This window comes from Prenolepis imparis, unplaced genomic scaffold, assembly GCF_030444845.1.
Source record: "Prenolepis imparis isolate NDT839.2.m4 unplaced genomic scaffold, iyPreImpa1.0 SCAF_5, whole genome shotgun sequence".
Classification (NCBI taxonomy): Eukaryota; Metazoa; Arthropoda; class Insecta; order Hymenoptera; family Formicidae; genus Prenolepis; species Prenolepis imparis.
Window position 1 is genome coordinate 11,700,265 of NW_028141163.1, and position 17,901 is coordinate 11,718,165.

Sequence of the window (17,901 nt, forward strand, 5' to 3'; positions counted from 1 at the left end):
CGTGCACAGCGTTTTATAAGTCGAATCATAGAATCTGCTTAAACATTCCGTCTCTGCCAGTAAATGCGTACAAAAATTTTAAAAAAATCCATTCAATATGCGCACTTTATATAATATAATGTAAAAATTTGCATATATCAAATATTATATAAATTGTTATATAATATTAATGTATTAATTGATTAATTAATGTATAAAAATCGTGTGTATATATATTATCACACATCGTATCGTAGTTTTTTTTTTTATGATTAAACTCTTTATACAGTTTATTTGTAATCTTCGACAAACAGAAAGAAAAACTTTTTTACGATTCGACACTGTGTAAAAACATACAGTGATTTGTTGTTTGTTTGAAATACTTGACTTGCTTGAAAGAGGTGACCCAAAGAGATACCATTGTGCACCCCTTATAATCTCAATATTTACGATCGCTTTTGTTATACGTTCTCTCTAAAGTCATTAGAAATATTTGTCTTCCCCGATATATGTATCCATTTCTTTTGCGAAATTCCGACGAGTATAAATCATAGAATATTGTCGAGATCGAAAAAACGACATGGAAATCGAGATCGATGCCGGGAAGACCGATTGATGAGGAAGAATATTTGTCGAGCGCAAAATAGACGACGGAGATAATAGGAGATTATCTCGTGTTTTCCCTCTCTTCTTCCCGAACTTTCAAAAACTCTCGACGAAAATTCGTTCGGTTGTCTCGCGTATGTCTGTATCATGTTATTTCTTTCGCGCGCGCGAAGAAAAAAAAAGAAAGAATAAAGAAACAAAAAAGATGACAAAAAAGACAGAGAGAGAGAGAGAGAGAGAGAGAGAGAGAGAGAGAGAGAGAGAGACAATTCAGTGTTTATTCGATATATCGAACACAGAATCGGCATTCCGGGGGCGAGCGAGATAGAGAGTCTCACGCGCAATGTGGTCCGGGACGGGGTTCGGGGGGGGAGGTACTGAGCGAGGGGGAGGGAAAGGGGAGAGAATACACGGTCTCTCCCCGCTCCCTCTCACTCCCTCCCTCCGGGTCTCACCCGTCCGCCCGCCGCACAACGAAAACTTAAAAATGCCGCCGCAGCGCAACCCGAATCGATATTCGCCGGTGCGGTCACGTGACGCGGCCGCGAGCCAATCAGCGGGGCTCGCTCCGCCTGCGCCCCTCGGCGGCGCAGGCGGCACGACATCTACGCACGGGCGGACGGAACGACAGTCCGCGGCTGGCAGCGCACCGGTTCACAGTTTGGGGATGCGTCGCTCTATGGGGATCCCGTCTCGCGTATGTGAGTGACCCGGACACACGGCGGCGGACATTTGACGACCAAGACGGTGACGACGAGGCATATACGGTAGGAGAAGCGCTGTCGCCCATTTTTTTCGTACGTTACGTATCGTATGTATATATATACGTCGTATACGCGAGTGTGTTTGTGCGTACTGCCCTATTCCGTCCGCCGGAAGAAGCGCGCGTAAGCGACCCCGTATGTACGCGACACGACGTACTCTCTGGCGTCGTAGTAGTGGTGTGTGGTAGTCGTCTCGCGTGCAAAAAGAGTCAGCCAGTCGTCAGCGGCCTGCGGGACAGAGCGAGAGGGTAGAGGAAGTGACTGCGCCGCGCAAGACGAAGATGGAGCGCGCGGACGAGTGCAAAGAGGCGTGGTGGGGCGGGCGGGCGTGAGAAGGAAGGAGAGAGAGAGAGAGAGAGAGCAAGATATACATATACATACATAGTCTAGAAGAGGAGAGAGACTCTCTAGGACTGAGAAGGAAGGGGCCACACTTCGAAGAAGGAGGAACCAAGGAGTTTCCAGACAGATAGACACAGAGAGAGAGAGAGAGAGTGAGAGAGAGAGAGAGCGAGAGAGAGAGAGAGAGAGAGTGCGAGAGTGAGAGAGAGAGAGAGAGAGAGAGAGAGAGGTTAACGCGATGTAGTGCGTTTTTTTTTGTACATATGCCGCGCGAGGGAATGGTACTTTGGTGAAAAGAGTAACTCTCTCGGGTGAAGTCGTGTGTATATGTGCGTGCGTGCGTGCGTGTCCGTCGTGTGTGTCGTGTGCCGTCGACGACATCAAAAGTCGCGTGTGTCGCGTATATCTCTCTCTCCGCTTATCGGTCTTACGATCTTCATCCTCGAGATCCCCGCGAGATAAATCCTCCTCTCCCCCTCCTACACACACACACGTTCGTAGATCGCGCTCGCTTCGCGTCGCCGATCCGTGTGTGTGTGTGCGCGCGCGCGCGCGCGTGGGTACGTGTGTGTGACGATATATTCGCGGTGATCGATAGCCGCGATCAATAACGAGGGATTCTCGCGCGCGCTTATGCATGTGGGTGCGCGATATTCGTCGTCGCGTTGGATACGTGTCGTAGAAATTGCGCGATCGTGAAAAAAAAGGAGAAAAAAAACGCTTGTTATGCGACTACAGAGGTCGCACCGTAGCGATCGAGGATCGGATTAGAGGAAACAGAAGAAGAAGAAGAAGAAGAAGAAGAAGAAGAAGAAGAAGAAGAAGAAGAAGAAGAAGAAGAGAAGAGAAGAGAAGAGAAGAGAAGAGAAGAGAAGAGAAGAAAAGAAAAGAATAACGTGAAAGAAGACTTCAAGATAGAGGAGAATAATCATTACTGCGACGGCCAAGGACACGACGAGCACTCGACGATCGCTCGCTCGTCGTCGACGACGGAGTCACCTCGTCGCGCAACAATAACAGCGACAACAACAGCAACAGCAGCGGCGACGGGGTCGCAAGACGGCCAACACGACGACGGAGACGACGAGGACGAGGACGAAGACGTGGGTGGCGGTGGCGGAGGTGCCGACGACAATATGGAGGAGAGTCAGCTGTTGATGACGGAACTCCCGGTACCGTTGACGCCGAGCGGCGGCACGACGTTGCTACATCGGCCGGGCCACTTCTATCACCTGCACCAGCCGCACCTGGCGATTCCGACGCCGCAGAGCCAGGGGATCCTTCAGCACAACTCGGGCGGAACGGCGCGACATTACGGCACCGACGGTAACGGCGGCAGCGGCGGTCTGAGAGACCTGCCCGCGGCCTACACGATCGGCCAGGGCGGCGGCATCTCGTCCCGACATCAGCTGCACCCGCATCAGGTGCATCAGCGCGGCAAGGCGGCCACGCACGGCCAGGCCGCCGCGAGCACCCACGTGTCCTGCCTCTATCCGGAGATCCTGGCGCTCATCTTCAGTTACCTGGACGTCTGCGACAAGGGACGTGCCGCGCAGGTGTGCACCGCCTGGCGCGACGCCGCTTATTACCGCTCGGTCTGGCGAGGGGTCGAGGCGAGGCTCCACCTGAAGAAACAATCGCCGGCGTTGTTCGCCAGCCTGGTGCGACGCGGCGTAAAGAGGGTGCAGGTGCTGTCCTCGCGACGCGGGATCAACGACGTCCTCAAGGGCGTGCCGAATCTCGAGGCGCTCAATTTATCCGGTTGTTACAACATCACCGACGCCGGTCTCACGAACGCCTTCGGCCAGGAGTACCCGTACCTCACCGAGCTCAATCTGTCGCTCTGCAAGCAGGTGTCGGACACCTCGATCAGCAGGATAGCGCAATACCTGAAGAATCTTGAGCATCTGGAATTGGGCGGTTGCTGCAACATCACCAATACCGGCCTCTTGCTGATCGCGTGGGGCCTCAAGAAGCTCAAGCGGCTGGATCTGCGAAGTTGCTGGCACGTGTCCGACCTGGGTATCGCTCATCTGGCCGGTCTGAATCGCGAGACCGCGGACGGCAATCTCGCGTTGGAGTATCTGAGTCTTCAGGACTGCCAACGGCTGAGCGACGAGGCCCTCAGGCATGTGTCCCTCGGTCTCACCACCCTCAAGTCCATCAACCTATCCTTTTGCGTTTGCATCACCGACTCCGGCGTCAAGCATCTGGCCAGGATGCCGAGTCTGCGCGAGCTCAACCTACGCTCGTGCGACAATATCTCCGACATCGGTATGGCGTATCTCGCCGAGGGCGGTAGTCGCATCACCTCGCTCGACGTGTCCTTCTGCGACAAGATCGGCGATCAGGCGCTCGTCCACATCTCCCAGGGTCTGTTCAACCTCAAGATCCTGTCCCTATCCGCCTGCCAGATCAGCGACGAGGGTATCTGCAAGATCGCCAAGACCCTCCACGACCTCGAGACTCTCAACATCGGTCAGTGTAGCCGGCTCACCGATCGCGGTCTCTACATCATCGCCGAGAGCATGAAGAACCTCAAGTACATCGACTTGTACGGCTGCACGAAGATTACCACCAGCGGCCTAGGTCGGATCATGGACCTGCCGCAGCTCAGTATCTTGAACCTCGGTCTGTGGCACATGGCCACAGTGCGGTGATGGCTTTTTCCGTGCCAGGGTGCTCGGGATCAACGCCGTCAACGTCATCCTAATCATCGTTACCAAGGTGACAGCGACTCCTCGTGGCGACTCAAGGACAACCTCGTTTTCGCGCGCACGTTTCTGCCGCAGGCGGTAAGTCTCTTGCTGTCATTTCGAACACTTCGAAAGCGTCTAAGGAGCGTCTCCGACATCTCCGATGTCGTCGTCCACGGATAGCGTTAGCTCGCCTTTCGAGGCTCCCCCTGTTTTCGTAAGGGAAGGAGGGGAGACACCGGTTCCCAAGAAGACGTGGGTACATATTGGGAATTCCTTCGTGGAGAGAGCTTGCTTTTCCCCGAGAAAGCGACATATACAATATTTCCGATTATTAACTCGATCGTCGCGCGTCGGACGATCGACAATTGCTTTAGATTAATTAAACGAGGAAATTTTATGAGGGTCTCGACGCCTCAATTTCGCGGCTTGACCCTTGGAAATTTAGAGGAAAAAAAGAAAAACGAATAACGCGACTGAGGTTTTTCTGCACGAAATTTTTTCCGATCATCGTGTACGATCATCAAGACGGAAATCACGTCATATACGGTTGACGATCGATAACATTTCGATCAAAGTCAAATAAAAAACGCGACACGGTTACGATAAAATTTCATCTGCTGCCTCGAATTCTCTTTATTTTAACTTTTTTTAACTTTATTTTTAATAAACATTTTTTTTATTTACAATATTTTATATAAGAGAGTGCGACACTTGTCATTCGTCGAGTCGATTCAATCTGTTTAATTCATAGCGTTATTTATTATATATAATATATATAATATCTTAATATACATATATAATATATAATAAAATGTATAATTATGTGCATAATCAATATTGCAAGCAAGAAAACCTAATTCAATATATATACATATATATAATTTGGATTTATTTTTCTTGCTTGCAATATTTTTTAAGACACGAATTAGAACACGCATGTTACGAAAAAAACGTCACAATCGGACACTCTTTTTTACTTTTTACAAAACAGATTAAATCGATTTGACGTGACAAATGTCATCATGCTGAGAAAAAGTTGTTAACTTGATAAAATCGTTCAACTAATTATTATTTTATTAATTGAACATATATAAGTATTTAAGTCAAAACACATTATATTGGATTTAATATGTTGTATTTAATTTAAATATTTTTATATGTTCAATTAACAAAATAGTAATTAGTTGAACAATTTAGTCAAGTTAACAACTTTTTTTTTCTCAGTGCACGCTTCTCTCGATAATAATTAATCGATAGTTGCTCTTATATCTAGTTAATGAATATGCAGTAGCAATATGGAGTGCAATATGAAAAAGATTTTGAAAATCTTGTTGATGATTCATTTGTACTGTTGGTTTAAATTTTACCATTGTTTTTATCTCGTGAAAAATAAAGAAAATCGTAACTTCTAACATATATATATTTATGCAATTTTGTGGGAGATCTTTTTTCAGATATCTTTATAGATAATTGCAATTTTTTATGAATATATATATATATATATTATCAAATATATTGGCATCTCGGCTCTTGAAAATAGACGGCTATTTTCATGTTTATATAGTATTTCTCCGAAATGTCTTATATTGACATTTTGTGATTCCCCTTCTCGTAATTTGATTGCCCTTTTTCTTTTAATCTAAATTCATTTTTATTTCTCTATAATTTTTATTTCGTATATTGCACAATAAATAAAAAAAAAAACACTATGAATTTTGTTAATGTTGCAAGATACGTTTCTGAAACATTATTTGGTAGATTCTTCTTTTAAAGGCTCATACAAAAGAATACATATCTCTTTACGAGCTACTTTATCCGTATGTCGTACGTTCTTATCTAACAGTTTAATCATACGTGCGAAGGTCAGTGATGCAATATGCGATATTGAAAGGCTGAGATTGAAACACGTCGCATAAATCCCGTGTCAATTGCGTACAATGTGCGCAAAAATTCGATCTGTCAAAGAAAAAAATGTTCCTTCATACGTGAAAATATTCTAAATTCTTGAGTAATCTCATGATCTGCCTCTTCTATCCCCGATAATAAAACAAGAGCTTCACAGTAGATCGTTTGACGAATCAATTAAATTTGACGAACTTGCACTGTCGCGTTATTTGGGTAGCATTTTACATTCTTCTTTACGAGAGAGATGAAATTAATTTGATCGCGTCACCGCAAGAGAGGAAGCCTCATTGACACGGAGAAGCGATCGTGAGACTGCTTCTTTATATGGGTTGTTGTTGAAACACATGGCATACACAGTGAATTCTCGTTGTTCTTGACTACCTTAGGCGGATCTCGAGCGTAGGATGACACTCGACGAACCTACATATATATCTCGAGATACGAATGTAAGTCGCGAAGCTGTCCTGGCTATAGATGATCGGTGATATTTATACAGGAACGCGGATTTTTTCCCCAGATTTATATTTCATGCATTTTTAATTTTAATTTCTCCTTATTGTATAGAAAAAAATAATTTTAACCGTGTGAAAAAATCAAGATTAAGCGATCCCCTCCCCCCTTTCTCATCATCATTCTGTAATAATTACGTCAGAGTTCTCACTATCACTAGGATTCAATTACAAAAGTCAAGCAGAGATCCTTTCTGAATTTCTACCAAAAGGTGTCAATGAAGGTGAATATAATAATGCTCTCAGAATTCAAAGAAATAAAAATGGATTTTAATAATTAAAACAAAGATTTAAACATATATCTAAATCAAGCATTCGACTATTTCATAGAATGGAGTTGATAGATAAACATTTTACATAGTTTATTTATAACATTCTTGGTATAAAGAATAAAAAGTTTTATTAAGGCGATAATCTCTTTTGCATACAAAATCACTCTGTTTATTTCGTTGAAACACAAGATCGCGTTTAAAATAAAATTAATTTTATTCTAGACACTTAAGAAAAAAATTAATATTTTAATTTAATATTATATATGTATAGCTCATATTTAATAAGTTTAATAAGTTTCTTTAGTAAATATTCTTTAATAAATTAATCGCAATAACAATTTGAAAATATTGATTTTCAAAAGTAATAGTTTTCGTTCTCTTTGTATTATTATCTTTTTAGCAATGCAATTTTGTTTGTAGATATAATTTCGAATTAAGTAATTATAGAATTTATAAATTTTATTACTTGGCTATCATTACGATGTGATATGTGATGTAATACGATAGTAGTTTTGAGAATCGCGATATATCGCAACTGAAAGAAATTTTTGAAAATATAATTACCGTTGATTGAAAAGAAAGAAAAATACTTGAAAAATATCTGTTTGTTGCTTTTTTTTGTTAATATCTCACCTTCATTTCTATAGAAAACTCGAATGCTTGATTGTATATGTTATTAAGTTGAATACTGAAGTAATATAAAATTAAAAATCCTTTAATTTAAATTTGATTACACGCGAGATTGAATTTAAAATTAGAATACAAGTAAAATTGGACTTACAACTTAATTTAATAGAGTAAAATTCTAAATTAAAATAAAATTTGAATTGATAAAAGTTAGAACTAGAATTTAGAAAGATTGAATGTCTAAAAGCATATCTGCGATGGTTTATTCGAAGATGTTTCTTTTCGACGCAAAAATACTGAAAATATACTTGAAAAATTCGGCCTTGGCGTATATTTTTATCGAATTGATCGATATAAAAAAAATTATAAATTATTCAAATTTCGCTATTGATTTACTGTGATAAGAGATTTCTTTACCGCTTTGCACTGGTTTTGCACTAGAATTTAACTAGTCTGAGCTAGAACAAGCGAGGACGAGCATACAATTTTAAAAGTAGATTTTTAAGACAATTTATAGAACGAAAAATCTCAATACAAAAATGTAAATATCTTAATCCTTTACAAATTTTAAAGTAATACTTGCATTTCGTAAAACCATGATGATCAATTTCTGTCTGTTTTTTTAATTATTTATGATCGTATTTTCATATGATCTTTCTAATGCTCTGATTTATTTTTCACTTGTATTATGGAAACAGTGTAGCTCTGTAACTTTATTACTTCCGATATTTTGTGCTATATTTTTTACTTTTTATTTTTCTAGTTATAACAAGATCTATTTTTTCCTTATATATATAAGGATAAAATACATTTTGTTATAATTAGAAAAATTAAAAGCAAAAAATACAAGACAAAATATCGGAAGCAATAAAGTTGCAAAGCTACAATGTTTCCATAATATACAAGTATATATGTATATGTATATAAATATAAATATAAATTAATCTGTATTAATATAAATATAAATTAATCTGTATTATATTTTTTAGAAAAACTAATATTTATTATTAATTTTTTTGATAAGTTGATAAAATTTATTTAAAAAAAATACAGGAGTAACGTTTAAATCGCTATATGGAATATCCTGCCATTCACATAGTCTATTAAATTAAAACCGCTGTAGGAGATAATTCTTCAAAATTGCGATTTGCTTGTATTGGTTGATAGTAAGATTGATCGAATAATCTTTGTAATGGTTGATAATAAAATTGATCGAATAATTCTTGCAATGGTTGATAGTAAAATTGATCGAATAATAAAAGAACTTAACAGTTATCAGTTTTGAAAATTTAACGGTAGCGATTGTTTCAAGAAAAATTAATCAAAATAAAAAATTTTTTACATTTAATATCTCAACATTCTATATCTCGAGGAAAATAAAATTACAATTAAATAAGCAATAGATGTTGCAATAAATATCGTGAGCATTGATATTCAATAAAAATGATGCACTTTTTATATTAGCATGTCCTTGGTCTATTCCGCGCTTCTAAATTTACATATTTTACGTAATAACACATTTATCGAATGATATAAATTTTACGATCTATGAATTATCTAATTGTTATAATTATGAAGAACATTTTTTTCATTTTTGTGAATGTTTGCAGCATTATTCATTTTCTATCAATGAAAAATATTTATATTTGAATGATACATATACATTTATACATTATGATGTATTGGAAACATACAGTTACGTAACGTAAGATATACTATACTATATATATGTCATCGATGAATAATATCCTAATGCTGATAAAAATCGCTAAAAGCATTTTTAAATGCGCCAGGGATTAAACAATATTACGTTTCATTCTGTGAGCCGCAGGGCACAAATTATACATATCTTTTGTTTGCGCAGAGTAGATCGCGACCTTCACGTAGATCGTATTTTATATTTTTAGCAAGATTAAGTACTGTTTGTTAAGTTTATTTCATTTCACGAATATAATAATATCGCTTCTATATGTTTGTTATTAATTTCACAATTTTTTTCTCCATCGACAAAGAAAGAACTTATTTATGAAAAACTGGTTTGACATCGGTATATTTTGTTGAAAAATGTGTCTAATGTAAGTCATTTGCGTCAAAATTAATCGATGTGACTATTGCATTTTTTAAAATTATTTTATTAATTCTTCCTTCTTCATTATTTCTCTTTCGACTTCAGCTATTAAAGCAATTGCAATACAATTTTTTTAATTTTAAGATTAATTATTAAAATTAAAACTTGTAATAAAAATAAACAATTAAAATTGTACGAATATTCTCTTACACTTATATAGAATAGATATATGTATAGTACATTAAAAAGTTAGAATTTAATTTCTTGGTTTAGCATTTTAATGTTGGCATATAAATTAATTTAACTAACTTTATATATTAGAAACTCTACAATAATACGAGTCGCGACATAAGATAGTCACTTTTGGTAAATCTGCCACATTCCGTGGCAACTCTCGCTTATATTTGAATTCTGATAATATTATTTCTGATAATATTAATATTATATTATTTTTAAATTTGAACAGCACACAGTTAAAGAATAAAAATACAAAAACATAACTTTTTATACTAGACGTCTAAATAATATTTAAAAAATTCTGTTATTTAATATTGTTTTCGATATACATACATAAATTAAATGATGTAAATATTAAATGAAATGCAATTAAGGAAAAGAGTAAATGAGTAAAAATTTTGTAAGAATATTTCTAAAATTTGTATTTAAAACACACTATGCATAGCCACAGATTTAGTATCATATTTTTTATATTAGTTTTATTAAAGAGAGAAAGTCCTTGTGTCTTCCTAATTGCAAAGTGAATTGTCCTATAAAAAATTGTGATTATTGAGAATATAATCATTCAAAATAGTCTTAACTAGATGTAGATTGGAGCTTAATACATCTGTTCTTGTGCAAAATTAGCTATAAATGGTGAGAGGATATCTCTTCAGACAAAAAGGAGACAATATATGTACTCCCATGTCTTTTTCAGAAATTAACGTTTGCATCACTTGAGCACTCTTGTAATAATATTTTCTAGAATATTTAAAGAGGTTTCGAGAATACCAAGTCTCTTCTAACTTAATGATAATAGAAGCTTTTTTTACAAAGATCTTCTGTGTCAAATTCTGCGAATAGAAACGTCACAAGTTCGTGTCGAAAGTTTGTACACCAGGATGACAAGTCCAAGACTATGAAGACATAAGTCTCGCTCTCTAGGTGTTTATGCGAAGGATTAGTTCCGGCTAGTTCTTCATTCATTGTCATAGATTGATGTTTTATAAACTTCAAGATATGATTCGATATGATTCTATATTTTTCTATATTTTCTATAATTTTCGCTATATTTTTCTTAGTAGCTGTTTGAGTTTCATTTCAAAATTTTTCTGAAAAATTTAAATTTGAAAAAAATTTGCTGAAATTGCATAGTCAATATATTCTTAAATGATTGTGTCAGCTGATTTGGTTTCTTTGAAAAAAAAATTCAAAGAAGAATTGAAACTACAATAATAGGAACGACTTCGTAGCTTTGACATTAGCTACGCTAAAAATTCATTATACATTAAATGCGATTTAACTAATCATGAGAAAATGAAACGTAGTTCGTTATACTTCGCTCTGCGGCGGGGAATGGTGGTAATGCCAAGATTGCACGTGATACTTCTGGGCTATTCAGGGACTATAATCATCTTTGCTCGTTCGCTCAACGCGTGAATTGTTCAGGTACCAGAATGCTGCATCGCCAAGATTAAATCCGAGTTAGCTAGGTGTCCTAATTAGGTTTCAAATAAATTGCACCATCAAAGCGCAAATAAGAAAGCAAAAATTAAAAAAAATATTCTTTGAAAGAATATATCACCCTGTTTTAAAAATGTTCCGAGTTTTATAAAAAAAAAAGAATATGATACAGCTCTTATATTCTTATATTATCTAATACGCACCTTTTTTTTTATCCGATTTTGTGCAAAATACTATAGAAAGTTACGATTATTTCTTATATATTTGAGACAATTTTTTTTTCTGTCGAAAATAATTTTTCTGTCGAATCTTGAAAGGTGTAATTATATCGAGGAACACACAAATATATCAAGTAAAAGGGAAAATATCTGATAAATATGTTACTTATTTAATTTTCATCGACTCAAATTAAACCGAATGTAATTATTTTTAAAAGATTTTTCCACACTATTAACGTAACATTTTTACATTTAACATTTTTTTAACGTCAACCTCGTCGTGATAAACGGCTCGGATCCTTTGCTATAGAGATAACGTCCCCGTTGATTCCCACGGTTATTTATTCGAGACGACGCGAAAGGTACTTCGGGTCTTTGTAGTTCCGTACGTGGAGATCGAGCGTTCGTTCTCGAGGAGCAGCCGGAGGAGAAGGAGAATCAAACCGCGGTCACCTCCTTCTCTCTCTGTCTCTCTCTCTCTCTCTCTCTCTCTCGTTCCTTTCGTGGAACCTGAACATTCCGCCGGAGGAGTAGCATGGAAGTTGCTGTTCCTGCCATGTAAAAAATAGGTACGCGCCGAAAGTTTCTCCCACCTTTTCCATCTTCCTTCTCACCGTCGTCGACGTGGGTATTTCGCTGTTACATGGGAATTATCGCGCAGCGATACACACGCACACAAATTGGAAAATTAAAAGTTAATTTACATATTTCTGAAACTGAACGAGTTATGAGATTTTTATTTTTCAGCGATTGTTTAGCTTCAAAGGATGCATACATTTTTTTTTAAGTGGAGTCGTTGATATTATTTCAAGGAGATCTCGATTCTTTTAATCAACATGTACCTTTTAATATGTATGATTGTACCCCGTCTCTTGATGAATAAAATGACCGCGAACAGTATCGAAGTATCTTGGAAAAACAATATGAAATAGCAGAAACTCTTTTCTTGTTTTAAATCCACTTTTCTGGAAAGACAAGTAATATTTATTGTGAAGAAAAAAACATAATGTGATAATGTTTTATCTTGATGAAATCACATATTCGCATATATGTGAAAAAGAAATATACATCTTTTAAATTAAAGAAAAAAATGGTCTGTATTTAACGTTGTGGGCTCATTGAAAAAATTCGACACAATTAATAAAAATTCATGCCGTGTAAGCCTTGGTGGAGTCTGTATGTGGATGAGATTTGATGTAGTATGAACGTATATATATATAAGATTTGTGACGAGCACAAAGATTCGTAACACACATTCGTTCTGCTGATTGCAGAACAGACTCACGTTCAATCTGTCGTGAACTAATCTGAGGATTACGAGCTACCCCATCGCGAGAACACCAATTTCCGTATCTTCATTAGTCATTCTTTTGCGGCGTTTACGCAGTTACGTACAGCGAAGCTTTTGCTTCCTTTCAATTTTTGATACAACCTCTGAAACATTCGTTGTAAAGGATGCGAACGATTGGGAAATCATTTATAAAAATCATGCCCTTATTAAATTTTGATAAATTTCCTCATAAATGAGGGGCATATTTTTATTTATGAAATGAAAACTTTATATTTACAGTTTATTTGATTATTAAATGAGCAATCAATCGAACGTACTCTTCACATTGTTTTTGTTTACATGTCAGAAATGTTAGAAGTGATATTTCTTTGCATTGACGCGAACGTAAATGTAAAAAAATTATTACTTTACTTAATCTTGAATAACTTTTCATGATAGTTTGTTGAACTCGAACTACTTGCAAAAACTAACAGATTATATTTTAAACCTTCAAATAATTAATGTTTTTTTGCACATTGTTTTCTATTTTTTATAATTTTTTGTTCAAATTTTATTACATTTAGTCCATTATTTTGCAATATTTAATCTACAATATTATCTCTAAGCTTGTAACTTATTAAATAAAATCTTAAAATGTAATTATATAACAAATTTTGAAATTCGAAACACCATCTTTAAACGATGTCTTCATGCTGAATAACTTGATCCTTGTCTTGCTATTAGTATTTATCCTGCATCAATTGACAATTCTTTTTCCTTGAATTGATCGATCTTCTAGTTTGCATAGTGATTTGGGTTCTTAACAATATCTCTACACAAAGTAAACATTTCGTCCATAAATTATACATTATAGGAGGGACGAGACGATCAATTATTTTCAAAACAGCTTATTTCCGGGGAAAATAGTTGATACAAAAGTTGTAAAAAATAAAAACTTCTCTCTCTCAAGTCGTTTCTTTGCGATAAATATTTTAAATAAACGAATTTCAATTTTATATTTCGTGGTTTGTACTTGTTTCTATAACATAAAAGCATCTTAAAGTTGATTTTATTCTAACAGGCTCCGAATTGGAAGAAGAAAAAACTTATCGTATAGAAACGATGGGAAATAATCTGTGAAAATACTGCTTCTCTCAGCAACTAGCAGATACTAGTTTGCGATGCGAATTGCGCGAATCACGCTTATCCTAGGAAAGGATGCTGCGTAACCTAGATTCATGCACGCCATACTTGCTTTCCATTCCGATAAGTTTTCGGCCTTTGTATCGCGGTATTGGCGACAGTTGTGAGAATTTTTGATCGGGCCTGTACCGGAATGTACAAGCGGTCGGTATTTAGAAGCAGTGGGATCGAAGGGCCGGCAGCGAGCGCGTCTGCCCGCGAGCCGGGCCTCGAAAACCTGAATTTCAACTACCTACCTACCTACCTACCTAGACTCGGTTGGCCTCCGAAACCGCCAAAAACGCGGTATGTGAAATGGTCTGCCCTTCGATGATATTAGAGCGATTGCGATGTTATGAAAACTATTCGGTTGGGTGATTATTTGCGATTTGTTCTTGCAACAAATAAATATCTAATTAATCGAACAATGGTACGCAGAGCAGATAAATTTCGTCGATGCAATTGCAATCGTAGCCGAATTGTGACTATATACGTGTTTAATGCATTAATAATGTAATTTTAGTTGGTCAACTGGAATATTTGTCTGAATATATTTTATTGGCTTATAAATATCATTTTTTGAGCCATTAGTGAGCGACAGTGCGAGAAACGTCATTTCAAATTCTTTACAGATTCGATAATGCACATTTAATAAATAATATCTTCAAAGTGTCGATTTTTATCGAAACGCATACAACTTAAATACAATTTACTGTTTGTCTTCAAAATTATGTCAAACTCTTTTAAATATTTCCACGTTTCTTTGCATTTATTTGTTACTCTCGCTGTGTGTCTTTGATATTAATTTTATAATATTCATTATGTTAATTTTCATGATATTCTAAAACTTTTGTGAATTGCATTGCCATATGTGACTAGCTTTGAATAAAAATGAAATATAAATCAAATACAATGTTTACTAGTATTTTTATGTTTGATAAAGTCACAGGCGCCAGAGAGATTCACATCTTAAATGACGGTAAATTTTCGGCTCATTTGTTCTTGCACAACAAAAATTCATATCATAGTTGAATGTTTTAAATTCTTTCTACTTGTTAAACGCATACTCTTGTATGATGAGCCTTTTCACTGTTTTTTTGTCGTTTTTTGAATATTTGTATATTTATGATGACGTAACAAATGCAATATTAGACTTCTTTCTTAAGCTTTCCAATAAATACACAAACTCCCAACAATTCTTCTTAATTGATTTCGAAAATTCTCTTTGTTTAAAAGTCAATTGTATCTATTTACGATATGTTGGATGTATTGGTCCCTTCTTGCTTCTTGTAAATCTTGGATGCGTGTTTCTGCAACACCTAGTCTCGTTAGAGTTTCTTGATAAAATCTGAGTATAATAGTCTCTTGATTCTTTTCCACTGTACTGAAAGAGACTGCTTCGAGGATTCAGTCGAGGAATTTTTGTCCGAGATGACGGAAGGCCAATGAGGCCTCCAAATATACATATAATCAGATAAATACTTGCGAAAGAGCCTCTTCAAGCAGGAACATCTTACAATTAGAATGCCGTTGTTTCAACATAAATATTCGTTCTTTTTATAATTGAAGTAAGCAGATTTTAATTGCATATAATATTAAATACTGCATATACTATCATACTGCATATAAAAAAATAGTTGCAGTTACTACAATTTTATTATAATTTTTAGTTATTTTTGGTGCCAACTACATTTTTGTAATTATTTTAACAATGCGAATTATAACTGGCTCAATATTACATTATTGTTGTCATAGCTTTAGCATGCATTCATACAATTATTATACATGGTTTTACACTAACCTTTGATTTATGTATCAGTAAATCATACTATAAATATGATGATCATAATTAATGATCATAATTAAAAGACCATGAAATTATGTGTCATAATAATAAGGAAACGAACTTTTTCTCGTCGAAACAGTTTTGTATATGCGTCACGTTTTGTGTTACGTAGTATCTCGTAATAATTATAAAAGTAATGGAATATGATCGAAGTCTAAGAAGACAATAAGACAATTCTTTGCTGTGTTGCGAATTATTCGTGAGTTTACATCAGCATATAATAATTAACTAGCAGAAGTTGATTGCGGCATTTCACGTTTATTTTGTACAAAATCAAATGTATAAAAAGGGATATAAAAAGGGATTAGTTAATCATGTTGATGTGTTAATGGAGGCTCACTCTATTTATTTATTCTCGATTCGCACGCGCTTTGCGCACTTGGTTCTTTTTTAATCGAATAATTGTTCACGCGCTTTGTTTCGTCGTAAACATAGAAGCGCCGTAGGAAGTAACGAAACAAACGAGCGATTCATCCAGCCGGCCGCGGCTATTCACACAAACCGGGGCTTATAAATGATGGAACAAAATTATTCTCGCCGCTTCTCGCGATTTTACCCCTCGAGAAGCTCGCGCACGTTTTACAACGGATAGCTATGTGTCCGGTTTAAAAACGTGGTGCCGCATGACACACAAGGATGGTGTATCCACTTGTATACAGAGCAACGAGATGATAGGGGGCGGGAGGGGAGGAAGGGAGAAGGGTCAGGAGGGAAGCAAGGGAGAATACACGCACGAACATTGCATACATTCCCCATGGCAGGTGGGGGAATTTGGATGGTGAGTAGCACCGACGAAAACCGAGACCAGCCGAAGCCCGCTGGTGAAAGACACAGGAAGAGAACGAGAGGGGGAGAGAAAGGGAGATAGAACATCTGTAGTCGGATAGTGAGGGGAATAACATCGTAGGGGCCCAGAAAAGAAGAGAGAGAGAGAAAGGCAAAGGACCTTCGCACGAGTCTCTTCTCTTTTCTCGCTACCCTAGGTTAGGTGCTATTGTAATCGATTGGAGATGCGGGACTTCCCCTGATCCTTTCTATCCTTCTCTTTTCCCCTCCCCCCTCTTTCTCTCTCTCTCACACACACACACACACACACACACTTTCTTCTTCGACCCTTGCCAGCTATACAGACTCGTTACTCATTGTCTGGCAACCCTCTTGCGCCGAGTACGAAGGCATGTGCACCACACACCATCGCCTAACACATGATCAACACACATTACAGACGCACCCATGCACAAATACACGCACACAATAGATGGACGAAACATTGGGCATGGAATATATAGTTCGGTTTGGTTGCCGCGGAGTTAAAAGCGAGAGACACCTTGTGCTTGCGACGTTTCTCTGCGCGGGCCGCACCGTTTCTCTACCCGCCCGTCACAAAGTGTCCATGCCTTCTTTCTTTGCCGCTTAATAAAGTTGCCATGCTCTTCGTTTCTTGACGCGAAATCTTGTTAAATAAATTCCTCCGACGCGGATTAAAGACACCGTACTCTCTTGTAATAAGCGCTCTTTGGTAGCTAAACAGAAATTTCTTCAGATACTTGTATAAATTTGAAATAAGATTGGTTTCGTAATCGCTGAGAGAATGATTGGTCTATGTCTGTCGTAATATACGCGGCAAGTTTTTCTACTGCTTAGGTAATAAAAGCAGTTATTTTTCTATTTTTCTATTTATATTCCATATAAGCATAAAACGATTTACAGTTAAATAAAAAAGTTTTTAAAAACTTGTGTTTTATAGCAATAATTTTTGTTGCCAATGTAAAAATTATTTGGTTCTTCTTCTTGGAAAAAGAAAAAGGTTGGTCAAAATTTTCGTCTTGCAAATTTGAATGATTTAATAAGGGAGAATTATCTAAGAGGAGGAGGAGGAGGAGAATAACTGATGTTAAGTTGAGAATTGTCAATGGGGGAATAATTTATGGGGA

The 17,901-nt window shown here is 37.1% G+C and overlaps 1 protein-coding gene across 1 annotated transcript; it reads left to right on the top strand.

Annotated features, from left to right (window-relative positions):
- Window positions 1-1,227: 1,227 nt before the first annotated feature.
- Ppa (F-box and leucine rich repeat protein partner of paired) lies at window positions 1,228-8,433 on the top strand. The gene has a single exon (XM_083037997.1). The coding sequence runs from the start codon at window positions 2,828-2,830 to the stop codon at window positions 4,349-4,351; it is 1,524 nt and encodes a 507-aa protein (XP_082894123.1). The 5' UTR covers window positions 1,228-2,827; the 3' UTR covers window positions 4,352-8,433.
- Window positions 8,434-17,901: the final 9,468 nt, after the last annotated feature.

Excerpts from the sequence above, each read along its gene's own strand:
- Ppa (XM_083037997.1), top strand. The coding sequence starts at position 2,828 with ATGGAGGAGAGTCAGCTGTTGATGACGGAACTCCCGGTACCGTTGACG.